We start from the raw sequence: 17,304 nt of genomic DNA on the forward strand, positions 1-17,304 counted from the left end.
AATATGACACTGACAGACTTAATACTGGTTCTTAAGGATTGTTAAACCTGTGCTATAATGTTTAAGTTATGAAATGTTAAGAATAAGCTTGCCTTTGTATCTGGAAACTGGTTTAAAGAAATATGTCTGGTTGCCAACTTGACAAGGGGTGGATTGTTATTGTTGATACATTGTGTCAATTTGAGAAGTTTAAAAGTTTAAGCAACTCAACAGGGAGCCAGGGTCCTTACTTTGTAAACAGCCTGAGCTTACAGAAGAGGAGGGCAAGGAGATGGTATGGTCAGATAACCAGCATGCCATATAAGGCAGGAAAAGGGGCTTGCTTTATGCCCCCCTTTTTTGCTCTTGTTGCTTTTGCTGTCTTCTGCTGCCTTGAAGTGTTGCCCCTCTGCCATGTGCCACTCTGCCTTGGAGCCAGCTGATTATAGACTGAAACCTCCACACACTGTGAGCTAAATAAACCTTTCCCTCTTTAATTTGGATGTTGGGTATTTTGTCTCAGCAAGGAGGGAAAAGTAACCTAGACAATGTGTATATGATGTAGGCAACTGAAGTAGAGAGGACAGAGGCCCAAGAAATACTGACCAATAAACCCGAGATCACACACTAGTTCCCTCAGTCTGAGTGGATCTAGCCAATGTACCTTTTTCTATATTAACATTTTCTTTTTTAGTTAATAAAACTGTATTCTAAAGAACAAACAAACATGGGATTATGCATGGTTGCAGCACAATCAAATGTTGAAGTACGAATCATATAACACCACCTTTAAGAACCTTCCTAAAGAATGACAAGATAAAAGCCATAACCCAATAAACCCCCAATATGTGAATATAAGTAGTAAACTGCAATGTCAGGAACATATTTCTTCAACTCCATCCATGTAGACTTGATTTACCTGGGATTTCCCTCTCCACCATGCCAAATGGAACAAGGAAAAAAATGGTCTTTTTTTTTCTGCACATCAGCATATGATCTCAATGCTTTCTCAGCAGTTTCCTGCCTTTACTATATTAAAGTCTGTATCTCTGCTCTCCAAGTCCCTTGCACAGTACTTTTTATTTTTGGATTCCTAATTTTAGCTTGTACTTACTTGCTACACTTTGTAGCCATCTCTTTGCTTGTATATTATTCCTTTTTTAAAAAATATTGTTTCCACCTGTGATCTTAATAAGCCCTAGAAGGATTAGGCTGATATTAATTCACTTGATCATTTCTTTGTTCTTGCAACAATTATTCATCAAGTGAGTTCCATATAACAGAAATGTACTAAGCAAGGATAAGATAAAAAAACAGAAGATGTATTTGAAATTTTCTCAAAGTAAGTATTTCCTAGCCCACCAGCCACCTACCCAGGGGGTACAAACAAGATCTGAGGTCACAGACAATTAACCTGAAGGCCCAACCTTGAGATTCAAGAATTACCAATTCTTCATTAAATAGCTCCATTAAGATTCCACAGCCAGGCATGATGGTACATCCCTGTAATCTCAGCACTCAGGAGGTTGAGGCAGGAGGATCACCTCTAGTTTCAGGCCATCCTAGGCTACATAGTAAGTTCAAGGCCAGCCTGAACTTGAGACCCTGTCTCAAAAAATAGATAATAATGAAAGATTCCATTCCATACAGCAAGCTCTTGTGGTACAGGCCTGGAATCCCAGCACTCTGGAAGGGTAAGACGGGAGGATCCCGAGTTTGAGTCCAACCTGATTAACTTAGCAATTTATGACACTCTGTCTTTAAAAAACAAAATAGTAGGCTGAGAATGTAGCTTGTTAAGAAGTACCTGAGTTCAATCCCCAACGCTGCTACCCAGTTTTAGGGTTCTGGAATCTTCTACAGGTGGTTTTTAGATTTTTTTTTTTCTATCCTGAACACAGAATTGGTCAGGACAAGTGTAAAAAGTAGTGAGGTTTTATATTTATTAAAGGGAAGGGGGAAAAGGTATAAAAAGAAAAGAAACATGCTTTGCAGAGAAAGTTCAGGCCAACTAAAACTAGGGAAAGAAGTAAGTACACTACTGTGAAAGAGCACAGCAGCCTCAGCTCAATGAGGACAGGTCCAGTTTGCCCTATCAGAAACCTGGTCCAGGTTCTAGCAGGAAGAACTAAAGATAGCACTCCCGGATTGGTTCTACCTGCAGGGCTTTGAACCATTCTGTACCTATCTTGAAACGCTGTAATTAACAGGCCACGCCCATCTACCAGGCAGTTTGCCACGCCCTAACCCCTCACCTCAATACTGCCAAAAAAAGACTGAACCTAATGGGGTTGGGGTATAGCTCAGTCATAGAGCATGGACCTAGCACCACAAAAGAAAATCAAGACTCAACATTATGAAGGGAGGGGGGGTCAGTGCGTGAGTGCAAACACACGAACACACACACACATAAAACTAGACACCAATAACTGACTAATGGTTTTTAGGAAGTTAAAAACTGTACCTAGCAGCAAATATACATCTAAGGTCTTTTCTAGGCCCACAGGTCTGACTCAGAGCTCCTTAAAGTTAAGGCCCTAAACTTGGTTATTCTTCGATCGGTGTTTAAGGGTAAAAGCCACACGGGTGAAGGAGATGGGCTCAATCCAAACACTCAACAATTTTCCTTTCATTTTTCTGTAAAATGGTCATTCGATATTCTAAATCTTCAGAAGCATTGTGCCTCCCTTCAGACAAAAGAGAAATCACTTTTCTCTTTTAGAAGTAACTGGAAAGGCGGAAGTCTGAAGCCTTGAGTAAGGGTATTCAAGCACTTATGATACTCCTAGGAGAGAAGCAGTTCTCCTGTTAAAGTGTTACGTTTCTCAGCCACAATCCCACTATTTTCAAGAACAAGTCTACCAGCTGCCTTCATCAGGACCCTAGAGCCGATAGGGTCACCAGATAAATTTCCTTCCGGGTTGTGAATTTGGCATTCACCCTCCTCCTGGAGTTGAGCATCCTGTCACCAGAAAGTTACTGCGGCGTGGCCCTTACTACAGATTCTCTAGCTTCCACATCTCCTGGCACACGCCTCACACATTTTAATGGGGTATTTGCCCACAAATTATGAGACCCAGAGCTCATATAAAGCTGAAATGCTACTCCATCCTTATTCTCAACCAGCTTTCCTCGTTACTGATCCCTGAGTCAAATGAGAGCACTACTTCCCATCCAGGCCGGCCGAGTATTGGGAGGTGGGGCTGCTGGTCCATTTTAACACAGAGACTAACCAGACCGGAGTTTGCAGGAGAGTAAAAGCGGAAAAGAACTGTTCCACTCCCGTTTTCAGTACTCCTCGGGGTATCAGCCTCCCAACCCCTGAGCTCTCTTTGGCAGCAGACGTTCAGTAAATATTTACTGAATAAGAACGTGACATCACGCAAAACTTTTGGCAGGGCTCGACTGGAATACGTCGCCTCGAGCCGAAAAACGTGATTACTTTGAGGTCCAGAGCGTGTTTCCGGCGCTGGGGAGCGGAGTCCGGGGCGGGTTCTCCCGGCCGGGGAGGAAAGCGCGCAAGAAGCGCAGCCTCGGGCTCCCGGCTGGTTTCGGAAGAAGCCGCAGGCACGGGGAGCCCCGCCCGCGTCCCCCGAACCGGAGAGGTCGCCTGCGGCCCAGAGTTCACACGCGCGCTCCCACCACCGCAGCCCGCGGGCCGGGTCGCACTTACCGGTTGGCGGCAGGTCCTGCAGCGCGGGGGACATGGCGCCAGCTCTCCCTCCCGCCCAGGGGCCGCAGCGCGGAGGACGCGCTCTCCACAGGTGACGGCCACGGGCGAAGCCAGAAAGCGACACGGCCAGGGGCGCGGCCTCCGCAAGGCGACGACAAACGGGCACTCGGCGGGCAGCTGTCCGGCACGTGCAGCTTCCCAGGCACCCGCGGGTCCTTGGCGCAAAGCACGCCGCCAGACACGCGCGGAGGACGTGGGGGAACCCCGCTCAGCCTAGTCAGGCGCAGCTCTGGGTGCAGTTACCTTTCCGCTCCTTTTAGCCCCGCTCAAGAGAGCCCGCCTTCTCTTGCTTATGATTGGTTTGTAGGAGTTGCACGCCGTCGTATTGACTGTCAGTATTAACCAATCGGTGGACGTTTAGCCCCGACGATGTCTGGGAAACGTAGTCCTAGGTACCAAGTCTCCACGGAGACCAAGAGCATCTCTGCCTCCTTTCTGAAGTTCAGCTTTGGACCCCTCCAAGTTCATCACTCCAAGTACAAATCAGGGTGCCAAGATCGCGCTGGCCTGCACCACTCTACAGTGTCAAAAGCTGGGAATCTGGGATCAGAAGACCAGCAATGGTTTCCTTTTGCAGGCCCTGGGGAACATAACCTCCTAGCTTCCATATACTACTGTAAGTAGGAGATGCGTGGCTAGTAGTAATTACTATTTTATAGGACTGCAAACCTCATTGAGGTTTCATCCACCCTAAACCCAGTTTAGAGTCTGGCTCCAAAACCCCTTGGTTATTTGAGGCTTCTTTCCCAGTGGAGTCGTCTTCAGAGGAAGAAGTTCTGATCAGTGTGAACTTAAATATCCAGCTCTTACACTATACTAGTAGGAAATTGATATGCCAGCTTTGTACATTATCCTGTGGACTTGGTCGTGTGTGACAAATCATTAGATCATTCTTTGTGCCCTACTAGTCAGGGTCCTGAGAATGTAAACTGAGGGCCAGATCTGGAACAGAGTACTGCTATACCTGGGGTCTGTTGTAGTGACCTTTGGCTTTCTGGAGAAGATTGAGGACTTTGCCCCAAGGTGAGCCCTGTTACCATCCTCCCTCAAATTCTTTCAAAATTTCAACATTTAGACCCACTTTTGGCATCACATATGATTATCCACATAGATTGTAGTAAATGAGCTGAATTTTGAGACTGTGGGTTATGGCTCTAACACCAGGTACAAGGTAGTTTCAAAGAATGAAAAGCTGCTGGGCATGGTGGGTGCATGCCTGTAATCCCATCACTCAGGAGGCTGAGGCAGAAAGAGTTCGAGGCCAGTCTAGACTCCACAGTGAGAGCAAGACCCTGTCTCAAAAAACAAAACAAAACAAAACAAAGCCAAGGAAATTTGGAGTTATTTTATATCTAAATCTAATACCTGTAAAAGGCTTCCCTCTATCTTTCCTCCTACATTAGAAAATTACCATTCTTTCTGTGATACCTGACACCTGGGGATATCAGCTGACTCAATTTGTGCTGTCTGCTCTACAGATTCCAAAAGCACCTCCACCCCAAGTACCCCAAACCAAGATATTTTGCACTAAACTACATTCCCAACCTGCACACCCACCCTGCTCATCTTTTAAGATTTTGATACAGGGTCTTGGTAAGTCCCAAAACTGACTAGGCTAGAATCAAACTTGCAATCCTCCTGCCTGATCCTCCCAAGTAGTTGGGATAACAAGTGTGTGCCCACACACTTCTTAGTTACCAAAAACAGTCTATGTTTTAGTCGAGTGTTATTTATGCTAACACCTGAATATAGATATTAAAAGCAAAAATGGATTTTAGCTAGTTAAATGATATTACTAATTAGGAATTGAGCTCTTAAAATCTTATGTGTGCAACAGCAAGCAGAAACACCAAAACAACATGCAAGATGTGGAGGCAGATTTATTTAACATCAGAAGGTCACTGACAAGGAATCAATTATCCCTCAAAATGTCAGACCCCAAAGTCCTGGAGAGGGAGGTTTATATGGAGTTGAAAGGGAAAGTACAGAGGCAGAGTACTTGGATGACTTTGATTGGCTCTTACAATACACATCATAGTGACCAGCCGTTTCTAAGAGACAGAAGTAACAGGAACTTGTAACAGGAACTAACTGGGCAACTAACTGATAGGCTAGGGAGGACAGCAGTGCATTTTCTGCTATAGTGCAATCTCTTTTAATCTTTACCCTATTATTCAGCCAGGGATCAGCACCCAATGCAGTAAGTTAGGGGATAAATAAGTGAAATGTATTTCCAAATTCTGAAAACTACAATATTCAAAAGATAGATGGAAGCTAGCTGTTGAATTTGCCTACCTGTATGTGTTTCTGCAGAAATTTAGAAAAAGCTGGCAATAGTAATGCCGCCACGTTATGAACCTTAAAAACATCAAAGTCATTAAAGACCCTGAAAATGGTTACAAATTTTAATGATGGAAAGCATTTTTATAAGACATTTAAAACTTTAACTAGGGCTAAGAGCTAGTAGAACTTAAATATTAATAAAAACTTGCATGTACTTTTTTAAAGGACTCTGACAAAGAATCTCAGGTCAAGGATGTCACACAAGAAACAAATGAGTAAAACTTCTGGTTCATTTTCCAAAAAAAAAGTTAGCGGGGACATCTGTGCAAGGTTTAAGTGCAAGGATTTTTTAAAAACTTATTCAGAAAATCCAAATAAGTGTGGGAAGTTTTGCTTTCATTTTGCTTTGGTTTGGTCTTGTGGATTTTGGGGTTTTGGGGGGTTTCTTGTGGGGGTTGGCTTGATTTTAGCTAAGAATACAAATTTTTTTTAATAGATAACACTATTAATCCCCTTACAATGTTGAATTAGAGCTAAACATGATAATTACCAATACAGCTTTTTAAAAATGAGATACAAGAAGGGAAAATAATCTGATAAATATTTTTTTAACTCTTTGAATCTTGGAAATTTACATACTAAGCACAGAAATCAGAAATAATTTTTAAATTGAAAGGAATTAGTTGAGAACAAATTGTTTTCTCATAACTAAAAAAGGAAATTCGTTAATGGTCCATGATGAAACATTGAGGGATCTAAACCAAGTTTGTATTTTTGCTTTGATTTCCTTTTCAAAGGCAAATTGGAAAATAGAGATAATTTGTAGGTATCAGGAACTGATCAGGCTCTAGAGTTTAGAGATAAGCTTATGGAAAAGGATTGAATAAAGACAAAATACCAATATGGTTTAGGGCATCCAGGAAGGTGAGAACTCTCTTGGAGCTCAGGCAAAGACTTCTCTGGCTTCCCTGTTGTCTTACTTACTTTTCTCTCGTTGCTGGATCAAAATATCTGACACCTGAAATTAAAGGAGGAAAGATTTTTTTTTTGGCTCACAGCTTGTAGAGGTTTCAGTCCATAATCAGTTGGCTCGAAGGCAGAGTGGTGTGGCACATGGGCAACATTTTATGACAGCAGAAGACAGCAAAAGCAGTGAGAGCAGAAAAGGAGGAGCATGAAAGAAGACTCTTTCTATCCCTTATATTGCATGTGGATGTCTTGGTTACTTTTCTCTCGTTGCTGGGACAAAATACCTGATGCCCAAAATTAAGGAAGGAAAGGTTTATTTCGCTTACAGTTCGTGGAGGTTTCAGTCCATACTTGGCAGATTATAAGGAAGAGTGGCACACAGCAGAGAGCTACAGCTCAGGGTGACGGAACACAGCAAAAGCCACAAGCACACACCAGGGCAGAATAGCCTCAAGCACCCTTTTCCTCTCCCTTACATATGCAAACTATCCGCTCCAGGGCAGGTGCAGCTCTCACACCCATAATAATCAAACTAAAAGCCTGCCCCATGGCCACATGAGGCTTTGGGGGGACACACAGACATAAACCATAACAGTGGGCTACCCACCCTAGGGTGGGAGTACCACTCACACCCATAATCACAGTACTAGACAATAAATCAGTTACAAACTCTAGATTTAGCTACCTCTGAAAAGCATGAGGCTTTGTGGGGGACATCCAGACACAAACCATAATACCTGTTTTTATTGGATTTCAAATAAGTTGAGGGGAGGTGAGGGAAAGTGAAGAATAAAGCTGAGGTAAAGGCAGGAAACTGAACAAGAGCATGAAAAAGGATCAAAGATATGCTAAGAAGTGAATCTTGCTGTTTTATCTCTTAGGTTGGCAGTTATTGCTCTGGAATAGGGTGTGTCAGTCCGGACCCTGTGACCTCCACTGCCTCAGCTGTGGTGTTATCTTGCCTTCAGAGCACTGTGGTCAGCCTTTTAATCCTTACACAGCGAGTCTTCAACATATAGGAACTAAGTGAATAAGGCAGTATTGCTTTCTGGCCCTGTCTAGAAGGTAAGATCCAATTAAGAAAATTAAGTTGAGGGGCTGGGGATTTAGCTCAGCGGCAAAAGCGCCTGTCTGGCAAGCGCAAGGTCGTGAGTTCAGTTCCCGGTACCGGAGAAAAACCAAAAAAAAAAAGAAAATTAAGTTGAGACTTAGAATTTCTGTTGTATTTGACATGTAATTCAAAGTCATGGGAAGTGTTCTTGGTTGGGGGGCATTGGAATTGAGATGAGATCTTGCCATGTAGTTCAGGCTGGCAATTTTTTTTTTTTTTTTTTTGGCTTTTTGAGACAGGGTCTCACTGTGCAGTTCAGGCTGGCCGTGAGCTCACTTTGTAGTCCAGGCTGGTCTTGAACTCGCAACAATTCTCCTGCCTCAGCCTCCTGAGTGCTGGGATTATAGGCGCGCACCACCACACCCGGCCAGGCTGGCCTTGAATGCACTATGTAGCCCAGTCTGGCCTGGAATTGGAGCCAACTCTCCTGTTTCAGCCTCTCTGAGTGCTGGGATTGTAGGTGTGTGCCATCGTGCCTAGCTGGTTTACTGTATCTAAAGATCCAGTTCTTGAAATCCTATGACTTGTTTGGGTTATGCCTTATTTAACAAATATTGGCTCATGAAATAAATGGTAATCATATATGTTATTATTGTATATTGTTTATAGATTATTTTAAAGATTCTCTCCATGGCAGAATCTCACCCACATCTAATTGCTGTTATTACTCTTGTTTTACTGATAAGAAAGCCAGTGTTTCTTAACCTTAAAGAGAAATTAGACAATTGCCTCAAGTCATGGTAACACATGGTAAACCTGGGGCTGAAACCTGGGAAATCTGGTTTCTGCATTAACATACTTAATCACTGAGCTACTACTTCCAGAAAGAAGCTCATGCAAGATCCCTTCCCCAGAAAAACAGGTGCACCAATTGCTTATTATTTTCAACTGATATTTGGACTCACTGGCCTCTATTTACAATCTGAGCTTACAAAATGTTGCTAATCCTTCTATTTAAACAAATGCCTTTCATGAATATTCCTTATTCATGTGTGCTGGTTAACCCTGATTGTCAGTTTGACTGGATTAAGAGACTCCTGGAGCGGTGACTGGAGAGTGAGGGTAGTTTCCTCATCCATGGGTGAACATATTGATTAACTCATAGCTGAATGGGCTGCCTCGAGGCGGGGCCCACGTGCAGGAAGTGGGTACAAAGGCACAACCTTGGGGAATATACCTGGTCCTTAGTACCTTCCTCCAGGGCTCTTCCCCTGCTTCCCTGGTTTTTTGTTTGTTTGTTTTTTGGTCCTGGGAATCAAATTCAGGACCTCACACTTTGCCAGGCACTGTACTGCTGAGCTATATCCCTGGCCCCTTCCCTGGATGTCTTAATTGAGCAGCTTTCCTCTAGCACAACATTCCTGTCTTGGAGCCCACTGACCATAGACTGTAACCCGTGCAACTGTGAGGCAAATTAAGCCTCTCCTCTTTTAAATTGTGGATGTCAGGCATTTTATCCCAACAACAGGAAAGCTGAATAATATAAGATAAAACTCTGAAATTTTAAGTGCTTTACATTTTCAATAAGAGATGTTTTTACTCAGCTTATTGTTTAAAACCTGAACCCCCAGTGTTAGTAGTCCAAGACTTTGCTGCGCTGTGGTAGGTCAGATACCTTCACCTGGTCTAATGCATGTTGTTTTACTTTGCATAATTTGTGCTTTGTGGTTTTGTATCCCATCATATATACAAAATGCCCGTGTGTGTACCTGAGCTATTAAATACTTCATTATAAAATAGGTTATGTGTTAGATGATTTTGCCAAATGTAAATTTTCTGAACATGTTTAAAGTAGGCTAGATTCAGCCATAATGTTCAACATGTTAGGTATATTAAGTACATTTTTATGATATCTTCATCTTACACTGAATGTTTGGATGTAACTCCATTGTAAGATAAAGGACATCTATATTCTCATTTTGTCTCTGCATCATTTTTCTGGTGTCCTTTATTTCCTTGCCTATGGTTTCCTTTAGCTCATTGAATATATTTATGCTAATTGATTTAACATTAACATTAACTAATAATTCTAGCATCTGGATTTCTTCAGAGATAGTTGCTAATTCTTTACTTCTTGTGAATGGACCATACTTTCCTATTTCTTTGCATGTCTTATAATTTTTTATTGAGAATTAGACACTGTGAGTATTGTATTCTAGTACCTTTGGAAGTCTGACTCTCCCACTCCTCAGAGATTGCTGGGTTTTTCCTTTGAGACCTGGAGTACTCCTTTGGTGACTTGGCCAAATTATTTCTGCATGAAGCATACTTCTGGTTGTGGTCTGTGAACTTTCTCTTCCACTATCTCTTCATCACCTACCAACCTTTCCTTAAATGTCTGGCTCTAGAAAGGTGGAAAATAAGATTTGTTCCATTCAACTCCCCTCCTTGGGAAGCCATATCAACCTATGGGCTTTGAAACAGTGACTGACTGATAGAGACTGCTATGAAACAGCCCTGATCAGGACATAAATTAATCAATTGGCTTTTTATGTTTACTTGTGAATCTGTCCAAAGCGTAGGCCCCTTGTTTGGAAGTGGGTGATGACTCATAATCCCTACTAAAATCTGTAATGGCGGATGAAGTCCAAAAGCCTTAAAGGATAAGATAAGATTGCAGCCAAGGACAACTGGACTGATCTCAACTAGATGAAGACTATAGCCTCAGGCATCTCACTCCTGGATGAATTAGTTTACCCTTATTAAGGATTAATTTAATACCTTGGAGAAGTTCTTGAGTAATTCCACCCTTCTTAGGTATTCCTCTCCCTTCTTTTGATAACCAAATAAATACAGGCCATGCAGAGAAGGTCTTGGTCTTAGCCCTGAGAGACCCTTGAATTCTGTGAGAGGGCTTTGATCCTCTTGGAGCTCTGAAATCATTCCCTTCACCTCTTTTAATTTAGCCTTCGTGGTACACTCATTTGGGAGATTGCAGACCTGATCAGCCTGCAATAACTAAGAGATATTATTAACCCAATAGCTGACCCCTGTGCTGGGCCCTCAGCAACCAGTAATCCCAACACACAACCCTGATTTTCAGAGTGCCAGGTCCTTACTGCCCACTTTGCTGCAGCAAACCACACCAAGAATGCTTGGTGCCACTGCACAGCTGTTTGCTGTGGGGCTGGGGCCTGGAATGTGGTAGTGGTTACTGCAAGAAATCTGTAACTGGCTGAAATAAACTACCAGTTCTTTCACCAAGTTCCCTTCTGGGCCCTCCTGTGTGCATGCTACTAGATGAGAATTCCACAATAGTTCCTTCAGAGACCTCTGCCAGTTCACTTGTTTTCTAGAGAAATGGATTCTTGGACCTTCCCTATTTTACCTTCTTGACATCACCTGTGTATTTTTTTTCCAGTGGAGGGGATTGAACCCAGGGCCTTCACACTGAGCTACATCCGAAACTGTTTTTCAGACAAGGTCATGCCAAGTCATTAAGTTGCTCAGCCTGGGCTCAAAATTATGATCCTCCTGCCTCAATCCCCCACAGTGCTGGGATTATTCATTTTGCACTTTGTGTGGAAAAGAAGTGTAAGTCCAGAATTTTTATTCTTTTTGTTTCTAGTGAATTGTAGTTTGTTATTTATGATGCTGGGAATTGAACCTATGCTAGGCAAGTTTTCTACCACTGAGCTATATCCTGAGCCCTTGCTTTCCTTTATTTTTATTTTTTTGACACTGGGTCTGACTAAATTGCCCAAACTGGCCTGAAACTTGTGTGCCTTCTCCTCCAGTCTTTCCAAGTAGCTGGAATTACAGGGATGCACCACCCTATGCCTGGCAACAGTAGATTTTGTCTTTATAATAAAAAAAAAAGTAGGGTTTAAAAAAAAATCACCAGATCTAAAGAAATTTAGATCACCATTTCTATTTTTGGCAAAGTAATTAGTCTGTACAAAAAATGTTGATTCTAGCCAGGTGTGGTGGGGCACACCTGTAACCCCAGCACTCAGGAGGCTGAGGCAGGCGGACTGTTGCAAGCTTGAGACCAGACTGAGCTACAAAGTGAGCTCAAGGCCAGTGTCTCAAAAAAAGACAGAAAAAAAAAAAAAAGTTGATTCTGCCATTGCTACTTTAGTTTCCTCTCATACTTTTTTCATCTGTTCTTAGGTCAGCTCTTTTCAAATAGGTGATGAACATAATAACATTTCCTTGCTTATACCAAGTACTCATAGTGTCACTATTTTTCCCTCTGTAACTACTTACAGCACTAATCTTTTCCTTCCCTAGTAGCTTGATGTCTAAAGGGCCCATGGTAACTAGCTGTGTGTATCTGATACCATGGTTTCCCAGAAGCTCACAGCCATGCCGAAGGATCTCCAAGTGTACCTTGGTGGGCTCCCCAGCATTTCTTTTGCCCATCTGTTTTAACAATGGGGAAATCTGCACTGCCACCAAGGAAACTTCTTGAACTTTAACTGATGGGCATGGTGGTAGTCTGTGATCCCAGAACTTTGGGAAGCTGATGTAGGAAGATTCCAAGTCTAAGTCACTAAATTGCCCATACTTGGCTCAAGCTTGCCATCCTCCTGCCTTGGCCTTCCAGAATGCTGGGATTACAGGCCTGTGCCACCAGGCCTGGCAAGATTGAGTTATTAATGAATTCAAAAGGAAAAGACAAAAACCAATCTTCTTTGCTAGTGCTATCTGCAGTACACAAATCCCTCAGAGAGTTCAGGGTGACCCCTGTGCAGGCTCTAGGGTACTTGAGAAAATTCAAAGAAACAGCAAAAGCACTTAGTGTCAGCTTTTGAACTAACCAGGGAAACTGGGTGAATCTTTTGTCACCTTGGTAACAACTAGCAGCTTCTTAATAAGCAAATTTCTGATATGGTGTTGTTTAGATGTTTCCTTTCATGAAAGGACTATAGAGAGCTCATCTCCGGCTAAGATGGAAAAGCCAAATGTTTCCATTGAAAACACAATTATGTTCAAGCAGTTTTATATCACCAACCAGACAGTGCAAGATTTGGCCCGGCCATCACTATGGTCTAACTTCATATCAACCATTCTAGTCAGGATTTTTCTAATGATCTTAAAACTTTTTGATTGCTTTTAACCAATTCTTTAATTCATAGGTTTTCAGTTAGGGGCTTTTAGAATCTCCATGGAGCCTTAAAAAAATACATATGTCTAGGATTTACCCTAAACCTTCAGAATTTGAAACCTAGAGGTTAGAGCTGGGTATTATATTTATCAACTAGGAATTCAAGAGTGACCTACTCCTAATCCATTCATAATCCACTCACCTCTAATTGGGTTCATCGTATTTCTCTATTTCAAATGTACCCTGTACACAATAAGCCAGTCTCTACTTCTTTAAGCGATGCAAATGAGAGTTTTAAAATCTGATGGAAATTTAAAGAAGAGTAAGTTTGTTTGCAGTTAACCAACGCAGCTGGTTATTCCTTGAAATAATAAAAACAAGGATTCTTTGTCTTTTACAAATTTCGTTTAATTGATAACTCAGCATCAGAAATAAAAGTGACTTCTAGAATGAGAGTATAAACATGTTTATTGTTTTTCAGAGTTTATTTCCTTTCTTCATTTATTAGCAGATAGTATTGATCCACTTTCTTACTGAATGTTGTAAAGTTAAAAATTCAGGTAAGAGAGTTACCCACACCAGCCCTCCACCACCACACGTCCCCCTAGTAAAAGCCTCAAAGAGGAAAAACTTCACAGTTTCTCCCTAATGTTTATGGATGGGATATAGCACCTGCTTAAGTAAAACAGAGTCAAGAGCTCACCTATACACCACCCCAAAAGTGTCTGGCGTAAAACTCAAGGTTCAAATACTTCAGAAATTTGAAACTACCAACAACTTAATAATGAAGCAAATCAAATGCATAAAGATCAAGGATTCTAAATGGGTCAGTGTAGTAAAAACAATATCGCGTTACCAGACAGCTGTGAATGGAAAGTGTCACATTTCCAGCTGTCTATGGAAATCTATAAAAATCTGAGGAAATAGACTGTAGGTAATACATACATTGCTTCTCTAGGAACATTTTAATTGTTATTTGTAACTGATTTTGTTTATGACTCATTTCCTGGTTGTGAAGGACCCAGATATACAAAGAATTTCTGCTTTGTTCTCCACAGCTGTCAACAAAGGGGAGCAACAGAAAGAGTGGTTTTAGCATATGGTAGCACAAGCAGGAAAGTGAATGAACACTGAACGGAGCAGGGCATGATGTCAGGAGCACTGCTGGCATCCGGTGTCATGAAGCCAGGCTTGACACACACAGCCAAACTTGGGACTGTTAGAAGGCACTGTTCCCTCCTGTAGTGAACACCTGACCACAAACAACAGCCTCCTATTGTGTACTGCACAAAAGGCAACCACCCAAGGGCTATGTGCTGACGGGTCCTGTAGTGAAAAGAACTCAACTCCCCTCTACTGCCCTTGAGGATTAGACCCTTTCTGTTAACTCTGGATTCATGCTAACAGATCATAACACAGCACAAGGAAGGCCAGTCTGGAGTGCTAGAGGGTACCTGCTGTCTCTTGTTATAAACAACCACTGTGAGAACCTGCTTATTTAAAAACAGAGCACTTGCATATGGCATCTCTAAAGAACCTCTATGAATAAGTTTTGGGAAAAGCACAGGAATCTGAGTAATTCTAAAACTCATTTACCTACTGACCTCATTTTCACCTCTGGCAACAATTCAGTTCTACGTTTCCTCAGATAGGTAAGGCATTAAAACCCACTAATGGGAATATCTAGTCTTAGAGAATGAAGAACTGATTGTAAACTCAATTTCAAAAATTCTGAGTGCTAAACCTTTTGTGTAGTCCATTTCTCTCCCTAGCAGGTCAATCTCAGATATTTAACTCAACTAAAGAGAGACAACAGTACCATTTACACTTAGGCAGAGGTAATCTTTGGATAAGCTAGAAAATAAAGCTCTACAATCCCAAACATTCTCCTTGAAATAATCACATAAGCATATTAGGTATGAGGAATTTTTTAAAAATATCAAACATTTACCAATTTGTGATTGTTCCCCCTGGTCTTGAATATTGGGTATTTTGGATGTTCACATTTTTTTACTTTTCTTCTATCCCTAGATCTTCCTAATTTCAAAGCAAGTAATTTGCTTTGTTTATTCAAAGAAACAAACTAACTGGATATTTCATTTAGCTAAAGATTCAGAAATAAACCTATTTATGAAGCATACTATGCCATACCTATCAAAACTCCATTTCAGCCACGTTACTCTGCTAGACTGAGCTCCTATAAAATTATCTCTCACTGTAATAAAGCTTGTCAAAGTTCCCAGGAAACCAACTGTGACTTCAGCTTTTATTGCATTCTGATGGGATCAAGGCTTACAGAACCTCAGCATCACAGATCACTCTCCCCATAGAGCGCAGAGGAGAAGGCAGTGTAATCCAGGGCCCCGGGCACACTGCCTGGGCCGGAGTAGGCGGGCATCCTCTTGATGCAGTACTGGGCCTGATCTGGGGGCAGCTCTCGGCGCAGCTCCTCTGCCAGGATGTATGGCTGGAAAGACACACAAGTGTTTGCCAAGTCAATCATAGGAAACATGGCACCTAAATCCTGTTATACTTACACATTTCTTGCCTTTGCTTAATTTAACAAATGAATCAATTTAAAGGGAGCCTACCAAGCACAGTACCAGACAACAAACAAAAAGCTGACTTGTTAGAGAATTGGGAACTTTCTCCTTAAGAGTCACTGACCTAACTCTGTGCCCAGCCACTGGAGCAAAGTTATATACAACTATGCAGTCATCCTAAAAACTGGCAAGGCTTTCCTTACACATAGCCTAGAAGTTAAGAATGTAACTGCAGGTTCAGAATTTTAAAATTTCAAACAAAACATCTCAGGATGCAGAAATTCAATTTGGGATAGGATTATTTTATCCTCTAGAAGGACATGCACAAGGTGACTTGGTTTTTGGCCAGGAGGAAATTTAATACTGCTTCATAAAGGCAAATGGACAATTACCATCCATATTTCTCAAACAGACCCCTAATTTGGGCGATAAGCATTATGATCTAAATTTCTTTTTTTTTTTTCCAGTACAGGAAATCGAACTCATGACCTTGCACTTGCCAGGCAGGCACTGTACTGCTGAGCTAAATCCCCAGTCCCCTATGATCTAAATTTCATACCAGATAGTTCAATTAGTTTATATCATACACTGAAGAGAATACACTATGAATTTAACTCAATTGATTTAGAAACAAAAATGTATGTGCCATGTGCTTTTTGAAAATGGTGTAATTTTCCTATTCGGTTTATTTTTTAAAAATACTAGAAATATGTTGCTACTAGAGAAAACCACTATCTATAACAAGACTGACATTTAATGGTGGAGCTTTTCTTTTTAAATGTCAGATATCCAATGAGAAGTAGGATAATTATAATAAAACAGATTGGTGAATAGTGATCAAAAATAAATAATCACACTATGTAGCAGGAGTTTTCTGAGGGGGAGCTGAGTGAGTTTATTGCTGGTAAGGGTTTATTACCTCCTCAGTCAGATGTTCTCTCTGTCCCTATCCTTATGATAAGTGATTCATTGTAAAACAAACTTGTTATTATTTTTGAGATTGTTGGTCCTGTCTGATTTTTCTGGTAATAAACATGACTGAACTGAGGAATTTTAGCATCCTAACTTCCCTTGCGGTGCTTTTTTTACTCTTTTAGTTAGAACACAGGATAAAATAATCCTATCCCAAATTGAATTTCTGCATCCTGAGATGTTTTGTTTGAAATTTTAAAATTCTGAACCTGCAGTTACATTCTTAACTTCTAGGCTATGTGTAAGGAAAGCCTTGCCAGTTTTTAGGATGACTGCATAGCTGTATATAACTTTGCTCCAGTGGCTGGGCACAGAGTTAGGTCAGTGACCCTTAAGGAGAAAGCTCCCAATTCTCTAACAACTGACTTGGGTAATTTCTTCTTTCTGTGTCACGTGCACCAACCCAGAATGTACAATGGGGTTAAACCAGTAACACATGCCCATGTAGCTGTACAAGATATACACTATTAGCCCTGCTATAAAACTCAGCATGAGACTGAAACGCAAATGCCAAGGATGGAAGGTTTATGTTCTCTGCATGCAGCACACTGCTGTGCTTCTTGCTGCATTCAGTGCTGATGCTGTATAAAATGCACTGGTATGAGAATGATTTCTTTTGGGAACCTGTTTCTTTCTTTTGCTCCAATCATATGGTGTATTACTG

The 17,304-nt window shown here is 41.5% G+C and overlaps 2 protein-coding genes across 3 annotated transcripts in view; both read right to left on the reverse strand.

Moving 5' to 3' along the window:
* Mtr (5-methyltetrahydrofolate-homocysteine methyltransferase) overlaps positions 1-3,985 on the reverse strand; it is a 101,259-nt gene extending 97,274 nt beyond the window's left edge. For both annotated transcript variants that reach the window (XM_005404926.2, XM_005404927.2), the window contains exon 1: positions 3,653-3,985. In XM_005404926.2, coding sequence (XP_005404983.1) covers positions 3,653-3,686 — 34 coding nt within the window. In that variant the 5' untranslated portion in view covers positions 3,687-3,985. The remainder of the gene's footprint in view (positions 1-3,652) is intronic.
* Positions 3,986-13,515: 9,530 nt separating this feature from the next.
* Actn2 (actinin, alpha 2) overlaps positions 13,516-17,304 on the reverse strand; it is a 71,128-nt gene continuing 67,339 nt past the window's right edge. Inside the window, exon 21 of the mRNA XM_005404929.2 lies at positions 13,516-15,592. Coding sequence (XP_005404986.1) covers positions 15,434-15,592 — 159 coding nt within the window. The 3' untranslated portion in view covers positions 13,516-15,433. The remainder of the gene's footprint in view (positions 15,593-17,304) is intronic.

The sequence above is a fragment of the Chinchilla lanigera genome, unplaced genomic scaffold, assembly GCF_000276665.1.
Source record: "Chinchilla lanigera isolate Chin_1 unplaced genomic scaffold, ChiLan1.0 scaffold00091, whole genome shotgun sequence".
NCBI classification, from domain to species: Eukaryota; Metazoa; Chordata; class Mammalia; order Rodentia; family Chinchillidae; genus Chinchilla; species Chinchilla lanigera.